The sequence below is a fragment of the Maniola hyperantus genome, chromosome 9, assembly GCF_902806685.2.
Source record: "Maniola hyperantus chromosome 9, iAphHyp1.2, whole genome shotgun sequence".
Lineage (NCBI taxonomy): Eukaryota > Metazoa > Arthropoda > Insecta > Lepidoptera > Nymphalidae > Maniola > Maniola hyperantus.
This window is the reverse complement of record NC_048544.1, coordinates 12682303-12705713: the sequence shown is the minus strand read 5'-3', so window position 1 is coordinate 12705713 and position 23411 is coordinate 12682303. Positions and strand designations below refer to the sequence as shown.

At 36.5% G+C, this 23411-nt stretch overlaps 1 protein-coding gene across 1 annotated transcript; it reads left to right on the top strand.

The window, feature by feature from the left end:
• Nucleotides 1–4833: 4833 nt before the first annotated feature.
• Nucleotides 4834–23340, top strand: LOC117985048 (alpha-tocopherol transfer protein-like). The gene is made up of 8 exons (XM_034971737.2): nucleotides 4834–4959; nucleotides 11430–11587; nucleotides 12200–12362; nucleotides 14686–14744; nucleotides 18956–19152; nucleotides 19478–19588; nucleotides 20077–20179; nucleotides 21118–23340. Exons 2-8 carry the CDS (start codon nucleotides 11434–11436, stop codon nucleotides 21267–21269), a joined length of 939 nt encoding a protein of 312 aa, XP_034827628.1. The 5' UTR covers nucleotides 4834–4959; nucleotides 11430–11433; the 3' UTR covers nucleotides 21270–23340.
• The last annotated feature ends 71 nt before the right edge of the window (nucleotides 23341–23411 follow it).

Below are 23411 nucleotides of genomic sequence, written 5' to 3'. Positions count from 1 at the left end.
GGCTGAAATACTCCAACTTCCGCACTTTTATGGTCTTCAGGATTTCAACATCTTCACTTAGCCTCTGTAGTACAGTTGCATTTTTGATACACTGTACCAAAGAGATTCTCAACATTCTTCTGTATACCCACATTTCAAAAGCTTCTAACTTTGACTAGTGCGCCTGCGAGAGCTTTCTGTAAACGCTTTGTGGCATTCAATCAAAAGTTTGCACCAATAGGCAAAATAACCAATGAGTTCAAACCTCTCACTGTACTCTGGAATGATAGCGTAGTGGGAAGAAAACAAGAGGACATAACGGACTAAGAGGACTTGCTATGAAGAAAAAAGGAAAATTGAAAATGATTTTATGGATTTTGTAATGTCACAATTATTACAGCTGACCTAAGTTAGTGCTTTTATTTTATTTATGAATACTGAGGATATTTTGAAATCCATGGTTTTTCACGGTTCACTTCTACAAACGGGCCCACAAAGGACGATGGTAACTGAAGAGAGAGTCATAAAATCCAGCTTCACAGGGGAAGTTGGAAAAAATATTATTAGAATTACGATCAATCACAAATACAATAGATACAATAAAACTATAATATACATTAATATGCTACTCGTAATATCTACGTACAATAATTATCCTCGGAAAACAGATACAACTCCTTAACCTGTGAACCCTACTTAGCCATGATAGTTTCCTTTAAAATTGATTATATTATATACTACTGCTGTGAATTTTTTCACGTTCCTTTATACAACCATATGGCTGATAAAGGGGGTAGACACTTGACTCTAATAAAAATTAGCACTTTAATTAAAACATCATATTTTACAACGGATCTAGAAATTGAAAAATGATGTTCCCACACCCACAGTATTTTTAAAAGACCTATTCAACGATATCTCACACTATGAGACGTAGGTACACACTAGGTAGACGAGAAAAAAAAATTCACCCCCACTTTACATGTAGGAGAGCCACCCTAAAAATAATATTTATCACAATTTTATTTCACCACTTAGTCGGCGTGATTAATATTTATACCCATGCCAAATTACAGATTTCTAGCACTTATACTATAAGTTTTAACAAAATAAGAGACTACTTTCGGACTGTTCCTCTTTCAATTGTTGTAGTTACCGTTACTTTCATTGGAAAACCTCAAATTTTTATAAACAATGCTAACCTAAAACGTCGCTACGGTTCGATCATTTGCAATAAACCACATTTTAGTTTAGCAATTCTCCCCAAAAAACGCTACTGTATAAAAACCATTTCTATTCTACTAGACTAAAATGTGTTTAAATTACAAAAGCCGCATTTTAAGTGTTATGTTTTTCATAGTTTTAAGGATCATAACCTAACCTACAATGTCGTTAAAGTCTTTTAGAGTCATTTTACTTTAGTAATTATACAATTTTTTTTAGTTTCGTAAAACGATGAAAAAAGTAAATGCAATCCAAGCCTTAAACGTCTTAAAGGGTAATCTAACGACATTTAAGTTATGTAAATACAAGACGTTGTTAGAAAAAATGCTAGACTAAAAAGCCAAAACTGTCCTGCTTTAATTATTATTTATTCTAGAAACTTAAAAATACAGCTATTCAAAAGTGCTCTATTTGCTCTACATTTTCATAGTTTCAAGTTTTGTATACGGTTATTAGTTATGAAATGGCATCATTTCTTCATAAATTCGCGCTTTTTTGATCATATCTCGAAACTTGGTTGTGGTAGTTAACGACACTTTAGCTTTAGGACGGCAGCCCACCGAGAAGAACCAGCAAGAAACTCGGCGGTTGCTCTTTTTAATTTTTCAATTTACAATGTTATTATACCGTACTATACAAGCCATTGCAGCCCCGTGCATTGCTGGAGCGAGTCAAATCCAAGCTTTTTTATCGTTTACATAGTCTGCGACTGGATAATATGCTTTTTTTAGGAGCATACTTTTAACACATTTTTTAAACTTGTGTAAAGGCAAGTCTAAAATTGCTTGTGGCATTTTATTATAAAATATTACACTCATTCCCACAAATGACTTTCGCACCTTCCAGAGGCGGAGCGCAGGAGTAGCTAGCTTATTTTTGTTTCTAGTTTGCCTATCATGGATATCACTGTTTTTTTTGTAACTGTGAATGTTTTGTCGTACAAAAATTATATTATTGTAAATATATTGGGAAGCTACTGTAAGAATACCTATTTCCTTAAATATCTCTCGTAGGGAATCGCGCGGTTTTAAATTATAAATTGCACGTATTGCCCTTTTTTGTAATACGAATATTTTCCCAATATCTGCCACTTTACCCCATAGCAAGACTCCGTAAGACATAATACTGTGGAAATAGGCAAAATACACAATTTTTGCAGTTTCCACGTCAGTTACCTGTCGAATCCTTCTAACAGCATAAGCAGCAGAGCTGAGTTTACCAGCAAGTGTTGATTGATTGATACATAGATAGATAGATAGATAAATAGATAGATAGATAGATAGACAGGTAAAATTTTGTATGAAGTTCGCCTTTGTCTTTGTTTCGTCCACGCGGACGAAGTCGCGAGCATACCTAAGCTAGTATTAGATAATTTTAAAACTATGATGGATATTTTTCTTACCGCCTGATTGTGATTCTTTTAATAACTTATTAAAAGAAATATTTAAGAAAACCGGTTACCTAGGTATATTGTAAGAAGTGTAAATTCCTCCACGCGTTGAAAATAAAAACTAACTAACGTAAAAAAATATTAAATAATATTTTTTTATTATTATAAGCAAGTAATTAATTTTTATTCTAATAAGCCATTAATTATTAAACTACTAAGTTTCGGAATTCATCGCAATATGAATTAAATTAAATAGACACGGAAATGTTCGTCTATAATTTGATAATGATGAAATTGAAATCTGAAAAGGATTTATTAAAATTCAAACCCTAAGGAGATGAAATAGGGGTTTAAAATTTGTGTAGTCCACGCGGACGAAGTTACGACCATAAGCTAGTTCTATAATATTATTACAATACATTGAAAGGTAAGTAATCATTTTATGAAGATACATTATTTCGAATTATTAATAGCAGCATCTTAGGAGTTGGCAAATCTTAAGCAAAGGTTGTATGCTTCGATCACATGGGAAAGTTTACTTACACAAGTTGCTAATGTTGCGGTAGTCGAGTGATCCAAAAAAATCGTTATAAATTCGCACTGCATAAAATACTTACTTTAAAAATTTAAATGTCATAGGTCATCACACTAATATTATAAAGGCAAAAGTTTGTATGTGTGTGTGTGTGTGTGTTTGTTACTCCTTCACGCAAAAACTACTAAACGTTTAACGGTTGAAATTTGGAATTAGCATAGATTATACTCTGGATTAACACATAGGCTACTTTTTATCCCGGAAAATCAAAATGTTCCCACGGAATTTTGAATACCTAAATCCACGCGGACGAAGTCACGGGCATCAGCTAGTGATTAAATACTGTTAGGTCTGTTGTTGATAGTGTGTTTGGTTAATCGTTGATAGTCTGGATACGCCCTAACCCTCTGACGTTTTCTAAGAGTCTAGGGGTTGGGGTGGAGTCTAGGCTCTCTGGTGGCGCGCGGAATGGCGGCAGTTCATTGTACTTACTTGTTAGCCAATTTAATACGCAAACCGTGATTAAAGTATCAAAGTGGTTTTCCATTTTAACAATGCTTATTAGTTTTCTTTTTAATTTGAGTTGTGACTAAAATATTTCCAGAATAAAAACAGGTTAGTAAGGCGTTACGTGGGCAAAAATAATTAGTCTACTTATCTGTAAACATTTTAATTGGGAACTAACCTGTCTGGGCTTAATATGACGTTAAATGTTTTGAAAAACAAATTGATTATGTAATTAAACAACATCCACTAAACTATTAATAGATAAAATAATAGGTCAATCATGTGTCAATTAATAAGAAACGTGATTCTACTTAATTATTTTAAGGTATGTTTGTATGAAACGCTGATCTCTATACATAATTATTTTATTTTTACAGGACAAAATGTTAGTGCGATTTAGTTGCATCCAAAAAGGGAATGCGGCTTGAAGATAGAAAACCAAAATTAAAGAATTTATAATTTAGTTTAGGTTAGGGATGGTGTATAGTGGAATCGGTACCAATTCTGGAACTTTAAACGATTTTTTATTTGTTTTGGATTTTCCTTTTCCTTCATGTATAAATAACTATTGCCTTTTTACCCATTTAATATCTACAAGTACCTAATTCCTTTTTTGAATTAGTGCATCTTTTTTCTTTCAACACCCTGTTGTATTATTATTTTTAAATGGAATGATTTTTTTTATTAATTTGATCATAGTGGGAAATAAATAGTTATCATATCTTTTTTATCAGTATACCTAGTCTTTTAATTTAATTTAGAAATTGATTTGGGGTTCGTCGGGGTAAATATCAGCTTGTTAGGCTAGCGATTATTAGCCTAGTGGTTAGGACGTCCGCCTCCTATTTGGAGGTCGGGGGTTCGATCTCGGGCACGCACCTCTAACTTTTCGGAGTTATGTGCATTCAAAATAATTAAATATCATTTACTTTAATGGTGAAGGAAAACATCGTGTGGAAACCTGCATGCCTGAGAGTTCTCCATAATGTTCTCGAAGGTGTGTGAAGTCTGCCAATCCGCACATGGCCAGCGTGGTAGACTATGGCCAAAACCCTTCTCACTCTGAGAGGAGACCCGTGCTCTGTAGTGAGCCTGCGATGAATTGATCATGATCATGAAGGCTAGCGATATAATCTTTCCAGTAGTGAATGCTAATGTAAACGCAGCATCAGGTCAAGTTAGCAAAGTGCCGCATTTCCCAACATATAGAGAGAGGCTGCGAGAGGTCAGTAATAGCTGTATGTTACAGCTGGATGGACGTGTTTCTTGTTGTTATATAACTTACATATAACTCGTTTTGTTGTGATTGTCGCAAGAAATTAATGTAAGTTTTATTTCAATTATTTTTATAGTAGGTAACTTAAATTAATTAATTGGTATAAAACAGATAGTTGTAGTAAGTGTTTATTGAACACTAGCTTATGCTCGCGACTTCGTCCGCGTGGACTACACAAATTTCAAACCCTACCAGGGGGGCCAGGAATATCGACTATTAATGTTTTTTTTTGTCTCTCTTTTATATCTACCTACATCTAATAAGAAAACTACTTATTTGTTTTAATGTTTAGTTGTTAACTGTAATCTGTTTATGTAGGTATTTATAATTAAGTTATTCACATTAATTGTACCTACCTATTTATATTCGGGCGAAAGACTGGCTTCCCATAGCACAGGGAATCCTAGTTTGGGGGCCAGGAACTTTGCATTGCTACTACCAGGGTCATGTACTTATATATACCTTGTAATTTTTTTTTATCAAATAAAGATTATTTATATTTACTTGTCATTATTATAATCTTGACTATTATTCCCCATTCCCCCCTTAACCGTTGAGCTATTGAGGTTATATTAATTCCAAAAAAAAATTTTGAAAAGTTATATGTATCGCAAATCTATCTATAAATATATATAATCTAGTGTATTTGATAATGATCTGATAGTTTATGTTCCTACAATACCCGGACCACTCTTTAAGCTTTTAGTTATACGCCATTTCTGACGAAACTAACAACATGTACCTTTCGTAACTTTACAACCGGATGGTTAGTCATAAAAATATTTTTAAAGTGCCTAGATATAATATACCTACGTACGCTACATAATTAGACCATTACAACCGTAGGCTAAGCACTACAGAATTAAACTGGTTCTTTTATCTGTGTCTACCACTTAAGTTTGACATAGCTCCAGTATGACCACAAATATCTCTGATCTTGATTGGTTATCATCATCACATTCTTCTTCTTCTTATAGTGCCGTCTCCTATCGGAGGTTGGCAACCGTTCGAGCTATCTGCACCTTGGACGCTGCTGTGCGGAATAAAAAACGGGTACTCTTCCCGTACCACTAGCGTAAATTCTTGAGACACGTTGTTCTTCTTCGGTCAGGTGGTCTTCTGTCGGCTATTTTCCCCTGAACTATGAGCTGAAGGAGGTTGTACTTGCTATTTCTCATAATATGGCCAAAATACTCCAACTTCCGCACTTTTACCATTTTCAAAATTTCAAGGTATTTGCTTAGCCTTTGTAGTACTGTTGCATTCTTGGCACGCTGTACCCAAGAGATTCTCAATATTCTAGAGGAATGTGTAAAATGAAAAAGTTTTAACTTATGAACTTTGAATACCTTCAAGTCAAGAGTGAATAGGCATCTTCTAGGCAAGCGCGCTCCATTTTAGGCTGCATCATCACTTGCCAGCAGGTCTAATTGCAGCCAAGCATTAGTCTATAATTTTTTTTTTAAACCGGCCAAGTGCGAGTCAAGCTCGCGCAATGAGGGTTCCGTACTACAGTCGTATTTTTTCGACATTTTGCACGATAATTCAAAAACTATGATACATAAAAATAAATAAAAATCTGTTTTGGAATGCACAGGTATGATACCCCACTTGATATAGTTATCTTACTTAGAAAATTGAAAATACTAATTATTAGTTCATGACCACAATTTAATTTTTTTTGTGTGATCTAACCCTAAATTTCATGATTGTAGGTCAACGGGAAGTACCCTGTAGGTTTCTTGATAGACAGACGGACAGACAGACAGACTGACAGACAGACAGACAAACAACAAAGTGATCCTATAAGGGTTCCGTTTTTCCTTTTGAGGTACGGAACCCTAAAAAGTAGGTACCTAAGTAGGTTTCAAGGTTTTTAAAAAATCTTCCCCCATGGGGGTTCATAAATAGGGGATGGAAGTTTATATGAAAGTCCGTTATTTTTCAAGACATTTTATGAAAATTCGTATTTGGGTTTTCGGCCAAAAATGAGAAGTATGTGTTTCAGGATTTTTAAAAATTCTACTCCCATGGGGGTTAATAAATAGGGAATGCAAGTTTTTATAAACGTCCGTTATTTTTCAAGATCTATGAAAATTTGTGTTTCGTCATTCAGTAAAAATTAAGGGTGTCAAGAGTTTTGGAAATTCTACTCCATCACCAATTTTTGATGATATTGGCATTGGCTATTATGATGTAGGCATCCTCTAAGAAAGGATTTTGTAAAATTCAACCCCTAAGGGAGTCAAATGGGGGTTTGAAATTTGTGTAGTCCACGCGGACGAAGTTGCGAGCATAAGCTAGTCCCATATAAATTAACCGGATTGCAGTAGAAGTCCCTTGTCACTTCGACATAAAGTCACGCTATACAAAACGTGCATCCGCCCAATAATGTCTTATGCCTGTGTTGCATTTGCACACCTGCCGCCCTCCTCTCTCAAACCTCTCCAAGTCCTACAGAATAAGTTTATGCGTATGGCCACTGGCTCCCCGTGGTACATGCGCAACGTGGACCTCCACAGAGACCTCCATCTCCCGACAATAGCTCATTACTTTAAACAGCTTTCCAAAAACTATTTTGAGAAAGCCATTAGACACCCCAACCCCCTAATAGTTGAGGCAGCGACATACACCCCCGACCGAAACGACCTCCCTGACAAAAGGCGCCCTAAGCACGTCCTTAACGATCCCGACGATCAATCATGACCGACAATGCTCTAGCTGCGTAGGGCTACACATTCCAACCTTATCACAGCGTCTTCGCCGGCGAAGACGAGGTCCCCGATTTCTAACGTCACCCGGACGTGGGCTCACGCCACGGCCTCGGGGGCGTACGGACTAACCAACAAAACCGACAACTCCACCCATCCCAACGTCATCCTAAGCCGTGGTCCGAGCCTCACAGGAGGCGCCCTTAGGAGGACGTTGCCCCCCGACCTCTCGAATTATTTCTTTGAGCCCTAGGGCTCACCCCCAGGCGGAGCTTCGCGCTCGCCAACCCCCCCGGTGACGCTGTAGCGGCCAGTAGGGCCTACGCAGCATAGTCAATCCGAAACAACACAAATAGAAGTCCCTTCTCACGTAATTGGAAAATCGCAAGTCACAAGATTAAGTTAAATAATAACTACTTAGGTATTTAAAAACACTTCAGATGTAACCTTGTATAGAGTGCCAGTTCGAAGAGCAAACATTGAGAACACATCCTAAGTATTTATTTACTGTATTGACCACATATTGACATTCATAACGACCTAGACTTGTAAATACTATAGTATATAGGTACCTACGTGCTATCCTATACTTACTGACTAGGTAGATACAAATAAGTAGGTAAAGAAACATCTTCTAAATATATAAAATGAAAAGGTGACTGACTGACTGATCTACCAACGCACAGCTCAAACTACTGGACGGATCGGGTTGAAATTTGGCATGCAGATAGCTATTATGACATAAACATCCGTTAAAAAAGGATTTTTGAAAATTCAACCCCTAAGTGGGTGAAATAGGGGTTCGAAATTTGTGTAGTCCACGCGGACGAAGTCGCGGGCATAAGCTAGTATTATATAAAATGAAAAGGTGACTGACTGACTGATCTATCAACGCACAGCTCAAACTACTGGACGGATCGGGCTGAAATTTGGCATGCAGATAGCTATTATGACATAAACATCCGTTAAGAAAGGATTTTTGAAAATTCAACCCCTAAGGGGGTGAAATAGGGGTTCGAAATTTTGTGTAGTCCACGCGGACGAAGTCGCGGGCATAAGCTAGTATTATATAAAATGAAAAGGTGACTGACTGACTGATCTATCAACGCACAGCTCAAACTACTGGACGGATCGGGCTGAAATTTGGCATGCACATTGCACATAGCTATTATGACATAGAAAGGATTTTTGAAAATTCAACCCCTAAAGGGGTAAAATAGGGGTTTGAAATTTCTGTAGTCCACGCGAAGTCGCGGGGATAAGCTAGTTATTTATATTGCTGATTTAGAATACTTACCTACTTACTAAAATATTTACCTACTTAACTTTATATTGTACAGTAGGTACGTAGGTATACGTTCGCAACCCGCTGAGCCATGACGGTTACTCTGGTTTTTTTTTTTAAATAGATATAGCGAGCAAACGAGCAGGCGGGTCACCTGATGTTAAGGGATTACCGCCGCCCATGAACATTTGCAGCACCAGAGGAGCCGCAAATTCTCATATTTCTGTTTTGATCACAGAGAGACTCCAAGCATAGCTCTCTACATCACCCGCTGAGTGACTGAGTTTTCTTTAGTTATCTCTAAATTATATAAAACAGAAAATTATTTAAAAGACTAGCTAATGCTCGCGACTTCGTCCGCGTGGACTACACAAATTTCAAACCCCTGTTTCACCCCTTTAGGGGTTGAATTTTCAAAAATCCTTTCTTAGCGGATGCCTACGTCATAATAGCTATCTGCATGCAAAATTTCAGCCCGATCCGTCCAGTAGTTTGAGCTGTGCGTTGATAGATCAATCAGTCAGTCAGTCATTCAGTCAGTCAGTCAGTCAGTCAGTCACCTTTTCCTTTTATATATTTAGACTAGCTTATGCTCGCGACTTCGTCCGCGTGGACTACATAAATTTCAAACCCCTATTTCACCCCCTTAGGAGTTGAATTTTCAAAAATCCTTTCTTAGCGGATGCCTACGTCATAATAGCTATCTGCATGCCAAATTTCAGCCCGATCCGTCCAGTAGTTTGAGCTGTGCGTTGATAGATCAATCAGTCAGTCAGTCATTCAGTCAGTCAGTCAGTCAGTCAGTCACCTTTTCCTTTTATATATTTAGATTAGCTGTGTCCATTATTGACTTTGAAACCGTCCAACCCATGTTTCCCAAACTGGTTTCATTCAGATCAGAATTTTATTTAAGTTTTTTTAGCGTAGTAGTGCCTCGCTTACCACTTATCACTTTCCTGTGACCATAAGACTGATGTCTAAATATGTATCGATATAATATCTCGCGGCGGAGAGTCCGATCCGCGCACATTTTGAGGTCAAGGTGCCAAAATTGATGCAATGAGTTACTCCAACACGTCTTGCGGCCACAATCGTGTGATTATTTGGCAACATCACCACTAAGATACGACCTGTTACTATCCATACCTAAAGCTTTATTAAACCCGCCCCGGCTTCGCACGGTTAGCCCAGTACAATTTTTGCAGGGTTCCCTTTTTAGGGTTCCGTACCTCAAAAGGAAAAACGGAACCCTTATAGGATCACTTTGTTGTCTGTCTGTCTGTCAAAATGTCGAAAAAAATACGACTATAGTACGGAACCCTCGTTGCGCGAGCATGACTCGCACTTGGCCGGTTTAAAAAAAATATATAGACCATAATATCACTCAGAAATAATATAGCTTTCTAGTGGTGAAAGAATTTTCAAAATCAGTTCTGTAGTCCAGAGATTACTTCCTACAAACAAACTTAGAAACTTTACCTCTTTATAATATTATTATTAGTATTCAGTATATTAGTAGGTAATACTAGCGACCCATCCCGGCTTCGCCCGGGTAGCGTATTACAATTTTCGTAGAGATCTCTAATTTTTTTGAAATAAAATAAATAATATAAAGTAGGTACTTAGCTTTTTAATGGCGAAAGAATAATTAATTATTATCCTAATACTAGCAGATACGCAGCGGCGTGTGCTACTGTTACCACGCTAAAAAAACTAAAACAACAACTCTAAAACCATCTTCGCATTATTGACTTTCTAATGAAACCGAGGTTTGGCGTGTCTTGTGTAGTTATATCATAGTGAAAATTATTTGTTTTTTAAATAGTTAGGTACATTTTCGTGACTATGCTGAAAATTTGCCTATGCCTATTTGCTATGAGATTCTGGTTTTAACCGACTTCCAAAAAGGAGGTGCAATTCTCAAGTCGGCCCGTTTTTTTTCAACTTTTGTACTATAATATGTCCGATATAGACTTATTTATTTATTATTTAATTAGAACGGACATAATATAGCCCAATTACACTAATTAAATTACCTACTTAAATTATTAAGTATAAACACGCTTACAAAAAATAATTAATTAAATTAAAATTACAATTAAAAATAAATTTGTAGACTTAGATAACATCCAACCGAATGTGTCCAAACCGGTTCCATAAGCAAAGGCGAATATGCGAATATGGTTTTAGAGTTGTTTTTTTTTGTTTTCTTCATATGTTATAAAAATAATCTCAACTTATAAGATCTGGCTTTTTTCCATCTAGGTATACCTACAATGTTTAATAAACTTCAACCTTAGTTCTAAACTATTAACTTCTTCAAGACATAATTAAAGATTCCAATATTTTCTGCTTCGAATCAATAGCTCCCGCTTTTCTTGCCGCCATTTTACATCTGCCGCCAATTATGTTTTATTTTTATTTTTAAATTCAACTCTTGGCAAAGGCAATGCCGCTAACATAATATGTTTTTTTCCAACCTTGGTCTTAGCCTAGAATGAATATCTCATTATATTTTTCAGTAACATGCAGCTAAAGACGGATCTGCTGCTGCATCCAACAGAGGAGCTGTCAGAAAAGATCCGGATCGAGCTGAAGGAGGATGTCACTACCAGAGACCGGGACCTGGCTGCGATTAAGGAGTGGCTGCGGAAGGAACCACATCTACCGGATGAGTGGGGTATGTAACCATTCTGACACGTCTGTCTTGTCCGATGGGAGGCTTCGGCCATTGTTAGTTCACCTTACAATGCACAATTGCAAAGTGATCTTTGCAATTGCTGCGTGGTGGTGGTGCGTATTACTTGCCTGGTGGCTGCTTTTTCCTGCATGCTTAGCAGTGGGAGGGCAGGCGGTGCATTTCGCATTCTGCATGTTGCATCATACAGATTCGACCTGTTTCAGCGGATTATAGCAAATTAAGCTTTTAGTTCATTGCTTTTCAGTTTGTTAATCCACCCTTTGATCAGCTCCAAGTAACTACCTACCTAAACATGGCTTTAGCACTCTAAACGTAGGTGAAACGTTTTTACTGATATTAAATATTTTTTTAATTGAATTTATAATACAACAAGCTGATGCCTAAGATTTCGTACGCGTGGATTTAGGTTTTTAAAAATATAAAATTTAAAAAAAATAGCCATAAGTCACCCTCCAGGTTTTTAAGGATTCCCATGGGAAAAATCACGTCAATCCTTTGCTCCGTTGTGACGTGATTGAAGGACAAACCAACAAACAAAAACACTTTCGCATTCATAATATGGGTAGATAGTGATTTTAAAACTCTTTGCAGAGGACAATCCCCTGATGACTTTCCTGAGAGGCAGCAGCTTTTCCCTGGAGAAATGCAAACGCAAGCTGGACATGTACTTCACAATGAGGGCAGCTTGCCCAGAGTTCTTCACCAACCGTGACGCGACCAGCCCTGAGCTGAGCGAGGTCTTGAAATCTAAACTGTAAGTATCATTCATAAGTTATTCTGACATCAGAAGTGGGATCACTCTCTAATTCTGTAGCCTGCCTAGAAGCTTCAGGGATGTCATTATTTTTGTACTAGCGTTTTTCAGTAAATTTCATTAGGATCTAAAATCTAAATATTGATTAATACTTACACCTATTTAATATTTAATAGCTGAGCAACTGCTAGTTTTTTTTGTACATCAGCCTAAATGACAGTGCTTCAGATAATCCAAAAATTTCATCCTTTAGAATTCTTATAGTTAGTCGATAACCCCGCTAATGATAATAATTGTATGAAAATTATCAGTTTTTATTTCAAAAGTTGAAGATACAACTGTACAAAATATGTATATGTATGTGAGTGTGTAGTGGAGACCGCGTTTAAGCAGTGGGACGCCCTCCAGCACGATGGACCGACGATATAAAGAGGCTGGCGGGAAGTGGCTGGATGAGGAAGGCTGAGGACCGGGTGTGGTGGCGCTCTTTAGGGAAGGCCTATGTCCAACAGTGGACGTCCACAGGCTGATGATGATGATGATGATGTAGCGCGCAAAACTGCAATTTTTATACGTAGGTAGTTATTTGACAAGGAGCAAGATGTTGTAACCAGTTTACTAAATAGAGTTGCTCTGTATTACCAAGACCTAGACTAGTCGCAGCCCAACGGGAACTAATACGTTCCTCCGTTAATGGTAGGTACAGTTATAACTTCGGGTTTCTCTAAGGAAATTGCACTAAGGTAGAGATCCTGTTTAAAACCAGCTCAGTTTATGATTTTACATCAAATTCTAGAAAATAAATACAAAATTCGCAATTTCATAGTCCTTTAAAACAGAAAAACCGGCCAAATGCGAATCAGGCTCGCGCACCGAGGTACAGTCGTATATTTTTTTGACATTTTGCAAAAACTATAATGCATAAAAATAAATAAAAATCTTTTTTAGAATGCACAAGTGAATCCCTTTTATAATTATGATATATACTTGATATAGTTATCTTACTTTGAAAATTGAAAACAATATTATTAATTTATGACCACAATTTAAATTTTTTTGTGTCATGTAACGACAAATTCACGGTTTTCAGATTGTTTCCCTTATATCTGATATAAGACCTACCTGCCTGCCAAATTTCATGATTCTAGGTCAACGGGAAGTACCCTGTAGGTTTTTTGACAGACAGACTGCCAGACAACAAGTGGTCCTATGAGGGTTCCGTTTTTCCTTTTGAGGTTCGGAACCCTAAAAATACATAGGCCCCCACAGGATCTTATAATAGTACCTATTGAACCAGTGGCGTAACAATAGAGTGGTAAGCGGGGCAAAATGTCATGGGCCCAGGCTGGAGGGGGGCCCCCGGCCGTTGAGTGATTGAACGCTAGTCAAAACTGCAACGTCAACGCTCACAGAAGCTAGCCTTTAAGAATGTGTCGTCACTTAAAGTTCAACATTAACAGCATGCCATTAAGAAAGGAGGTCAACATGAACCCCAATTTTCGCACACTCAATGTAAATCCGAAGTTGCAAAAGTCCTAAATCCGCTCTACATAGTCCAAATTCAATGTCTTTTCTTATCATGATTTCTTTGTTGGCTAAACTGATGTTTACTGCTTTGAAATAAGGTTTATTTTTGAATGATTATGGTGGGCCTTGATGATTCAAGGGCGGTCACAGGCGCACGCTCAGTGACTGCGTAATACTACTAAGCAATATGAATTACGTAAATCTTAAAACCGTAGTTTGTATTGCTTACATTGACATTTTGCATACGTGTATCAGAATTATTATATTGTCTGTGAAGTTTCAACTAATCGTAGCTTATTATTGTGTTTAGGTTGGTTGAACTTATTTTGCTATCGTTTTAGTAGGTACCTAGGTAATTATGTGGTAATTATCATCTGATAAAAACGCTTAAGCTGTGCGTAATTTGCGTTCTTCTTAATTTACCTTATCTTCTTTAACATAGCAACTCTCTTATTGGTGTGTCTTTTATCTTCCACATTGGTCTATTGTTCTCGCTTTTACTTCTCTATATGTTTCATTAACAAGCTCTTTTTAACAAGTTCCATTGGGTCTTTCTTGATACCCCATATTTTTGACTCTTCTATTTTCTCCGTCTTCTTCTATGATTAGAATCATGTTTCGAACTTATTTTACTTTTCCCATTCCCTCTCCATTCTCTTTCTGTTAATTTTTTTTGACGCCAACATCACGTATCGATTTTCTTCAATAACTTTGTTACTTTCTAGGTTTAATTCTTCCACAAGCAAATTAAATGGGACCTTGAGTCAGCTAAAATACCACGTTCTTTGGTTTTCAGACAAGGACCGCCACTGCCTGGGCTGACCCCGAATGGAAGAAGAGTCACAATATGCAGAGGTAAAGATATAATAATTTATCATTTACCTTTATTACCATTAACTAGAATGAACTTTGCCATATTAAGTCGCATGTTTCCGGCTACGTGTGATTTCGAAAAATGTCATTTTTACCTACTATCTAGCTGATGCCTGCGACTTCGTACGCATGAATTTAGGTTTTTGAAAATCCCGTGAGAACTCTTTGATTTTCCGGGATAAAAAGTAGCCTTTGTCACTTTCCAGGTCTTTAACTATACCCATGCAAAAAATCACGTCGATCCATTGCTCCGTTGCATTGCACGTGATTGAAGGACAAACACACAAACCAATAAACCAACAAACAAACACACTTTCGAAATCGGGCGGGTTTTCGCAGTCATTTTCTTTAATAAATTTTTTAAGCTAAATTCTCAAAAATCAAGTTTTTGAAAGAACGCGTTGTAGTCGCAAACAGGTGACTTCGTGTTAAAATTTCATTACCTCACCGATTTTTTTAAGAAATCCACTTTAGCAAAACTGGGGCGGTTCAAATAGTCAGGATTTATGTATAGCTAACGTGAAATTAAAGCATCTTTATTACTAGTTTACATCCTGGTGGATACAAAAAAAACCTAAAGTATAATTACTAAGTTTCTGAACAAACATAAGACATCTAACAACACACTTATTACCTTTGACCTTAATTCTTCCTACAAAGTCGTCTAAAGGACGTCTCCCTGCACAACTTGCTAAGTGCTTCACACTTTTAATCCAATGTTTCAAAACGCTACAATAGGTGTATTTTGTAATAGCGTATTGGTGCCAGTCGTTTTTACGTGCGTGTTACAATTTACAAGGGGCTAAAGCGATATTTTGTTCAAGGGTTCTATAGTAGAATTCCGAGCACAGCGTAGGATTCTAAAGTAGAGCGAAGTGATACCTATTTCATATATTTTTTTAATTCCACCGAATTTTTTGTGAAGTGAAGTGAGTCCTTCGAGTGAAGGCGGAACGGGTCAGCTAATCTTTTTTATCTTTAAGTAGATGATGCCCGCGGCTTCGTCCGCGTCTTTTAAAAAACCCGGGGAACTCTTAAATTTTCCGGGATAAAAAGTATAGTTTATATCCTGGTGGGTCCAAAAAAAACCTTAATTAATTAAATCTAAGTTTCTGAACAATTTTAATAGGACCAGTATGATAAGATTACCTAAACATCTCACTAATAGAGAAAGAGCCAGCGCGTGCTAGACCGTCATTATTTTATAAAAGCTGAAAGTTTCTCTGCATAATATTGCCAACTCTGGGACGAACGTTTGTTTGGATGTTCGTTTGGATCATGGTATAGCTTTGGGATATAAAATTTAAAGGTTCACTACTAATTATTAAGTTCACTCTTAAACTTTAAAGGGCTTGCCATGATACTAAGTGTCTGGCAATGCATGACGTGATTACTGATACTATTCTGAAGAAAATATAAAAAAATAGATTTAACACTTTGACGAAATTTTTTATTCTTTTATAACCTGATATCTCCCAAAGCCACCATGATCCAAATAAACATCCAAACGTTTCTCCCAGTGTTGGGGACAATACGCAGAGAAATTTTCAGCCTTTATAAAATAACAAACGTCTGGCACGCGCTGGCTGTCTGGCGCGCGTTGATAGAATTCGAGCTTCAAAACAATTCAACATTAAAGTAAAATGGACTTTATAAAGTTTCCTTTAAAGCTTAATTTTGTCTATACATCTACAACCAGCGCTTAAAATGGTAGCGAAATGAAAATCGGTTGTAGGTATTGGATTTTGATTTTAAATCAAGACCTTTTGACGTCAGTTTTTTAATTTTCAATTTCAAATTCTATCAACGTTGGCAGAGTGACTGAGGTAGACTGAGGAAACTCACGGTTTGAATCCTGAATCGACATCTATCAAAATATCTCTATAATATTAAAATGAATCGCTAAATGTGTTGCTCATCGCAAATCTCGAGAACAGCTGAATCGATTTCGCTAATTCTTTTTTTATAATATTCCTTGAAGTACGGGGATAGTTCTTATGGAGAGAAAAATTTATAAATTTGAATCGACTGCTAGGCGGAACGAAGTTCGCCACGGCAGCTAGTATTAGGATAGATATTGGGCTTAAACCTGGTCGTTCTTTAAAATCTCATACTAAGTCCACTGAATTACAAAATCACAAATTGGTATGAAATCTGTCGACAATCTCGAACAGGCATGACTTGTCCGTTATGTAAATAGGTACCTATTGTGGCTTTGTCGTTTTTAAGGTTCCGTTCCTCAAAAGGAAAAACGAAACCCTTATAGGATCACTTTGTTGTTTGTCTGTCTGTCTGTCTGGCTGGATGTCTGTCCAACTGTCTGTAAACCTACAGGGTACTTCCCGTTGACCAAGAATCATGAAATTTGGCAGGTAGGTAGGTCTTATAGCAGACATTACAGGAAAAATCTGAAAACCGTGAATTTGCGGTTACAAAAAAAAATGTGGTCATGAACTAAAAATTAGTATTTTCAATTTTTGAAGTAAGATATCCATATCATATTATGAAAGGGCTTCATCTGTGCATCCTAAAACTGATTTTTATTTATTTTTATGCATCATAGTTTCTGAATTATCGTGCAAAATGTCGAAAAACTAAGACTGTAGTACGGAACCGTCGGTGCGCGAGCCTGACTCGCACTTGGCTGGTTTTTATCTTCGTGTGTTTACTTGGTATGCTTGAACAGTAACCGCGTCGTGCCGTATGTTATTTACGTGAGTTGTAAACAAACATCCACATTGGCTAGATCAATCATAGGAAATAACACAAACATAGTGGTCAAACGTGTTATTTATTATGTTTTTAACTGTTAGTTTCCGCGTCTACACTTGTTTTAAGACATTTTTAAGAAATAAAAACATTTTTAAAGTACGGAAGTCCGCCAAACTACACTTTGTTATGCTTTTTCGCTACATTCATTAAGTTACGATCTAACCAGATGATGATTAAGTTAATAATGATTCAAGAGTGACGCAATTGTACATAAAAATAATACCTACAGGATATATTATTATGTACATGACAAGTTTTGCAAATCATTAAATAGACAATATTTGCACAACACACTATTGATCGTAAACAATCAAGATCTTAAGTTGTGCAAGTTCAACTTAATACGTACAATGATTTTAAGGACAACCTGTAGAACTTAAAATTAGATATTGATGTCGATTCCAATGTCGTCTTTCTCTAAACTCTTAGAGCATCTGCATCTTTTTCTTTTTTATATTGTTAAAAAAGACCGATAATGAATTTTATTAGGTGGACGGACTTAATCCGACGAGGTGACGACCTCCCTGGCGCAGTGGTCTTATTAGTGGGAGGTCCCGGGTTCGATTCCTGGCAGGGATTTAGAATTTTATAATTTCTAAAATTTCTGGTCTGGTCTGGTGGGAGGCTTCGGCCGTGGCTAGTTACCACCCTTCCGGCAAAGCCGTGCCGCCAAGCGATTTACCGTTCCGGTACGATGCCGTGTAGATACCCAAGGGGCATGGGTTTATTAAAAACTGCCATACCCCTTCCAGTTTAGTCCGCTTCCATCTTAGAGTGCATCGTCACTTACCACCAGGTGAGATTGCAGTCAAGGGCTAACTTGTATCTGAATAAAAAACTAAAATAAAAAATCCGATCCGCAACAAACACTCCTGTCTCCGTGTGTGCACATAATGCCAACAACAGAAGTCGCTGGAGGGAGATCGCACGAGCAGCAGTGAAGAATTCATAGCCACGACCACTCTGTCAATAGTGAACGATTGAGAAGAAGAAGAAGAAATGAATTTTATATTAAAGATAGTGCCACTGTACAAAAAACACTATTCTCAAGACTGGTACCTAAAGATTGACAGTTTTAAGTTAAATTAAGTTTGACTGTCCTTTTCTTATTGGTACATTCATTGATGTTGGAATCCCCCTCTACATTAGTAAGAGAAAGATGCGGATTCTCTAAAAATTAGTTGCAATCAAAATCAGTACCATTTTGTATTTAAATAAAATAAAAGTCAATTAATGAACCAAAGGTTTCATCTTTATCAATTCAGTAGGTTTGATCAATAAAAAAACAATAAACCCCTTCGCTCATTAGTCAATGGAAAATAATAGAAACTGATGAAGCTGTGCTTTTAACTCTTCATTAGATTCTCGTTACTAAGCTCAATTTCTTTTTTTTTTTACTTAGGTATTTTTTTTATTTCAAGGTCTCTACCCAGGACTTGACTCTCAACAAATCACAGACACATTTAAGCTGGCTCTGATGATCGGTGACATCAGACTTGTAGAGGAAATCGTAGGTGTCGCCGGCGATATCTACGTATTGGACGGGGCAGTCCTCGGACCGAGTCTACTGGCTAAGCTCTCTCCATCGGTTATCAAGAAATTCATGATCTGTGTGCAGGTACTAATTATTTGAAATTCATATTATTATGCATAATATGTTAGACAATGAGGCTGTTATGGATACGTCTGTTAGCTAAACTCCACCAAATGTACGCTTCAGAGATGAAGCTCCTTTAAACACGACAAAAAGGAAAGGAATTCGAATAATAAATTCAAATCAAAAATGATTTACCAAAAAGATAAAATTATAAGAACTTTAAAATGAGACAAGTATACCTATCAGAACAATGCACAATGGTTAACTGTTAGAAGAAGAACAGCTTTGAAGAGTGCTATAAAAGTTGGTTCCTTTATAAGTTTAATCAATACATCGTACGTTTCAGGAAGCCTATCCAGTAAAATTGAAGGAAGTCCATATCATCAACACCTCACCCGTAGTTGAGAGATTCGTAAACTTCGTGAAACCTTTCCTTAAGGAGAAAATTAGGAAAAGGGTGAGTAACCTATAATTAATAAAATATAAAGTATGGACAACAACAAGGATAAGAGGTAGGACTTAGGAGCATAGGAAAAACAAAAACCTGGTGTACTTATACAGGTGAAAGAAGTTTTTATGAAGAAAAAAAGTTTGGTTTACAAATGAAAAATAAAAATTATAAATTCGGCGGGGTGATTACGTAAAATGTTGCAGTAGCGACAGCAACGCGACAGCAGTAGCAATGCGAGAGTTTATTTGCTGTCTCTCTTCTTCTTCTTCTTATTTTGCTTTGTGGCTATTGCTGTCTCTCTCTAGCTGCTGTTACGTGTGACGTTTGACAGCAATGATCGGGAGATTTACGCCTGACGCAAGCCTGTCGCGAGATACGTGATCACCCCCGATGAGATTTCGTCAGAGTTCATAATTTTAACCTATCCCAGATTTATTGCTTGGGATAATAGAATCACATAGTCGTAAACTGTAATAAGACCTTTTAACTTACAGATTTTCATTCACAAGGAGTTGAAAGACTTGTACAAGTATATTCCTCAAGAAATGTTGCCGAATGAATACGGTGGTGAAATTGGATCAATGGATGACCTACAAGGTATTGATTTTATTAATGAAACAAATATTTTCTTACTTATATGAGTACGCCCATTGACATAAGATAGTAAGTAACGTGCTGAGTTCGGGCCTTATCGTTAGCACGACACATTTTTTTTAAAGAATATTAATGATATTAGCCATGTTAAATGACTAATATTCCCCTTTCCTCTCTAACTAAGCTTCAAGCTTGTGCTAGGAGTAGGTACGACAATAGTGCAACGAGCGGAGTTTGAACCGTCGACCTTTCGGTTTTCAGTCCACTCCTTTACCGGTTGAGCTATTGAGGCCATTGTAGACACTGTTTGTTGGATTAGCTTTTAAGGAGTGTTTTTTTTGTAAATGCTTGTGTTTAACGTGTGTTGGTCGTTGGATCAACCAATAAATGTATTTCTATTCTTCTATTCTATTCTAACGCTACAATAACATTACGTACAAAGTTTAAATTAGGTTTTACATTACCCACAGTATCAGTATTATGATTTGCTAATTGTCTTATCTGTGAATCTTAGACTGTGGGCAGCACCATACAGCATAAGGATTGAGGAGTTAGTATACAAAGTTCATATAGGTAATCTTGTATTGCCATGGGAACGAAATTTCGTATAAAGGTTTCCTAACTATTGGTTCATTAGAAGCAATAAGAATTTTTTGGCAAGATTTGAACAATTACATGACAGTGAAGCTAAATAAAATGTTTAAAACACATTAGTATGTTTTATACGTAAACTAGGGCTCTTCTACCACCGTTTAAAGTAATATTAGTGTTTCAATATTGTTTTGACATTTTCATACAAGTTTAAAACATTACAGGGCCCCTGACTGATATACCAACGTACAACAGAAACTTGAGATTTTCCATTACATTCTGTCTATAACGTAGATTACGTAGACCCACATTCAGATAGGATTTTCAAAAACTCTATCCTTGTATTTCAGCCAAATGGACACAAAAACTGATAGAATACAGGGAGTGGTTCAAGATGCAGGATTCGCTGGTTGCCAACGAAAGCCTCCGACCGGGGAAACCCACTAACTACGACGAACTCTTCGGTATCGACGGTTCCTTCAGACAACTAGCCATAGATTGATATTGTAAACTTTGCCTTGTATAAAATGAAACGTTAAAACGGAGGCTAGCAAAGAAGTTTTACCTATTATCACATTGTTGAAGTTGGATGAATTTTTGGCATCCTTGCAACAGTGCATTCTCCTCAACAATGCGATAGTATCAGCCAATGACCAAATTGCGATCGTCATTCGAAGCTTCTGCATAGAAAAGGGACGACAAAAGTTATGTCCATTATGTACGTTATGCGTTGCAGTTTTATAGTGACCCATTTTTGTCCTACATGGACAACAGTCCTTGAGTCAGTCCGGCTTGCCAGTATAGCTGACAAACTTTGATGCAAGAATTACGAAACTGAAGCAACAAATAATCAAAACAATAATTATTACGACCGTATTCGAAACAGGACAAAAGTGATCAATGATCTTGCATCAGACGACCTGCAAGAAGTGCAAGAAGAGCTGCCAAATCCATAAGCAGCACATCCATTGGTTTTTAAAATAAACATTAGCAAAATTTAGCAACATCGAAGAAGTACTAATGTCAGCATAGGTTGGCATTGACGTACCCTCAATAACATTTAACATGAACAGCTGCGCGATTGCGGGAGAATGACAGCTACAATTTCACGATCGCAATCATCTCTGATTGGTTGACGCTCGCTCACTATTGGCTACAATGCATTGTTGCGACAAGAATCGCACAAATTCAGCCAATCAGAACAATAAATTGAGATTGTAACAATGATTGCAGGTTTTACAAAATCAACCTACAGATTGCTACACTGGTAACCATGACAAATGAATTATGTAACTCAGTATTATAAAAAGTTGGTGCAAAGCTTGCAATGTTCGCTCAAACCCGTAGACATATTTGTAATTTGTTAAACCTATTCGTATGCCCAATATTAATTGGCAGGCGATTCATTTTATACAAGGCAAAGCTTAGTAATTTTAATGTCTTCGATCATGAATTTTTGGTCGATTAGTTGTAGGCTATTGTTAAAACTATGCGTGTGATATATTACAAAGTTACATTATGCGATTGATTCCATTAGAACCCGCAACATGCGTAGATAGGTAGGTATTATAATACTAATTACATTAAAGTTCACAATATTACAATGCATTTTCAATAGTAATATGGAGATAGGTATAAATTGACTTCGTTGTTTATATCATCACATATTATTGTAGCTACGTCTATGACAGGTTTATAGAGTTTAATAACTTCATCAGCAACTTTATATAATCCTAGCTTATTCTCGCGACTTCGTCCTTGTGGACCACATAAATTTCCAACCCCTATTTCACCCCCTTAGGGGTTGAATTTTTAAAAATCCTTTCTTAGCGGATGTCTACGTCATATTAGCTATCTGCATGCCAAATTTCAGGCCAATCCGTCCAGTAGTTTGAGCTGTGCGTTGAAAGATCAGTCAGTCAGTCAGTCACCTTTTCCTTTTATGTTTAGATAACTTCATCAGCAACTTTATGTAACATATCTAGATTATAGAGATTTTTAGAGTTTAGAACAGTTGGACTGTAACTTAGTATTAATATACATCGATGGTAATAAAGAATTAGATCATCAGAATTATTAAGTACATCGAGTATTTAATAATTCTGATGATCTAAGTGGGCATAAGGGACTACGACGTGTTTATATCTAGTTGTTATATTATTTTATTTTGATTTTCCTTTTCAAAGATTTACCTTTACCAACCTTCCTTCCTCGAAATTCCGTTTATTTGTCTTTCTCTCTTTGCCTCAGCCTTGTTTTTCTCCCTTCTTGTACGTGTATTCCTTTCTTAAACTTTCTTCGATTATGATTTCTTATGATTTGAGAGTATGTACTTAATTTTAAATGAGATTTTTTAAAATATAAGGAAATCTTAGACAAATAAATGGTTATATTCATGAAGTATGTATATAATTATAATAGAAGAACGTTTTACATATTGTGATAAAAATATAATATTCTTTCTATATAGGTTTTATAGATAAGTGCACTAACTTTAAGAGGGTATTAAGAAATTTTATTAAGAAAGCTTAGAATACACCATTTATTATTATTAAAATTAGTAAAAGTCAAAAGTTTTTAATTTTCCCTAATATTTAATTATCTATTGACAAAAATAAAAAATATAGTGGTAGGTATATATAAT

Bases quoted from the DNA above. Each gene is read 5' to 3' on its own strand.
- LOC117985048 (XM_034971737.2), top strand. From the start codon at position 11,434: ATGCAGCTAAAGACGGATCTGCTGCTGCATCCAACAGAGGAGCTGTCA. The intron at 12,363-14,685 runs GTAAGTATCATT...TTTGGTTTTCAG, and splicing joins GAGGTCTTGAAATCTAAACT to ACAAGGACCGCCACTGCCTG. The intron at 14,745-18,955 runs GTAAAGATATAA...TTTTATTTCAAG, and splicing joins AAGAGTCACAATATGCAGAG to GTCTCTACCCAGGACTTGAC.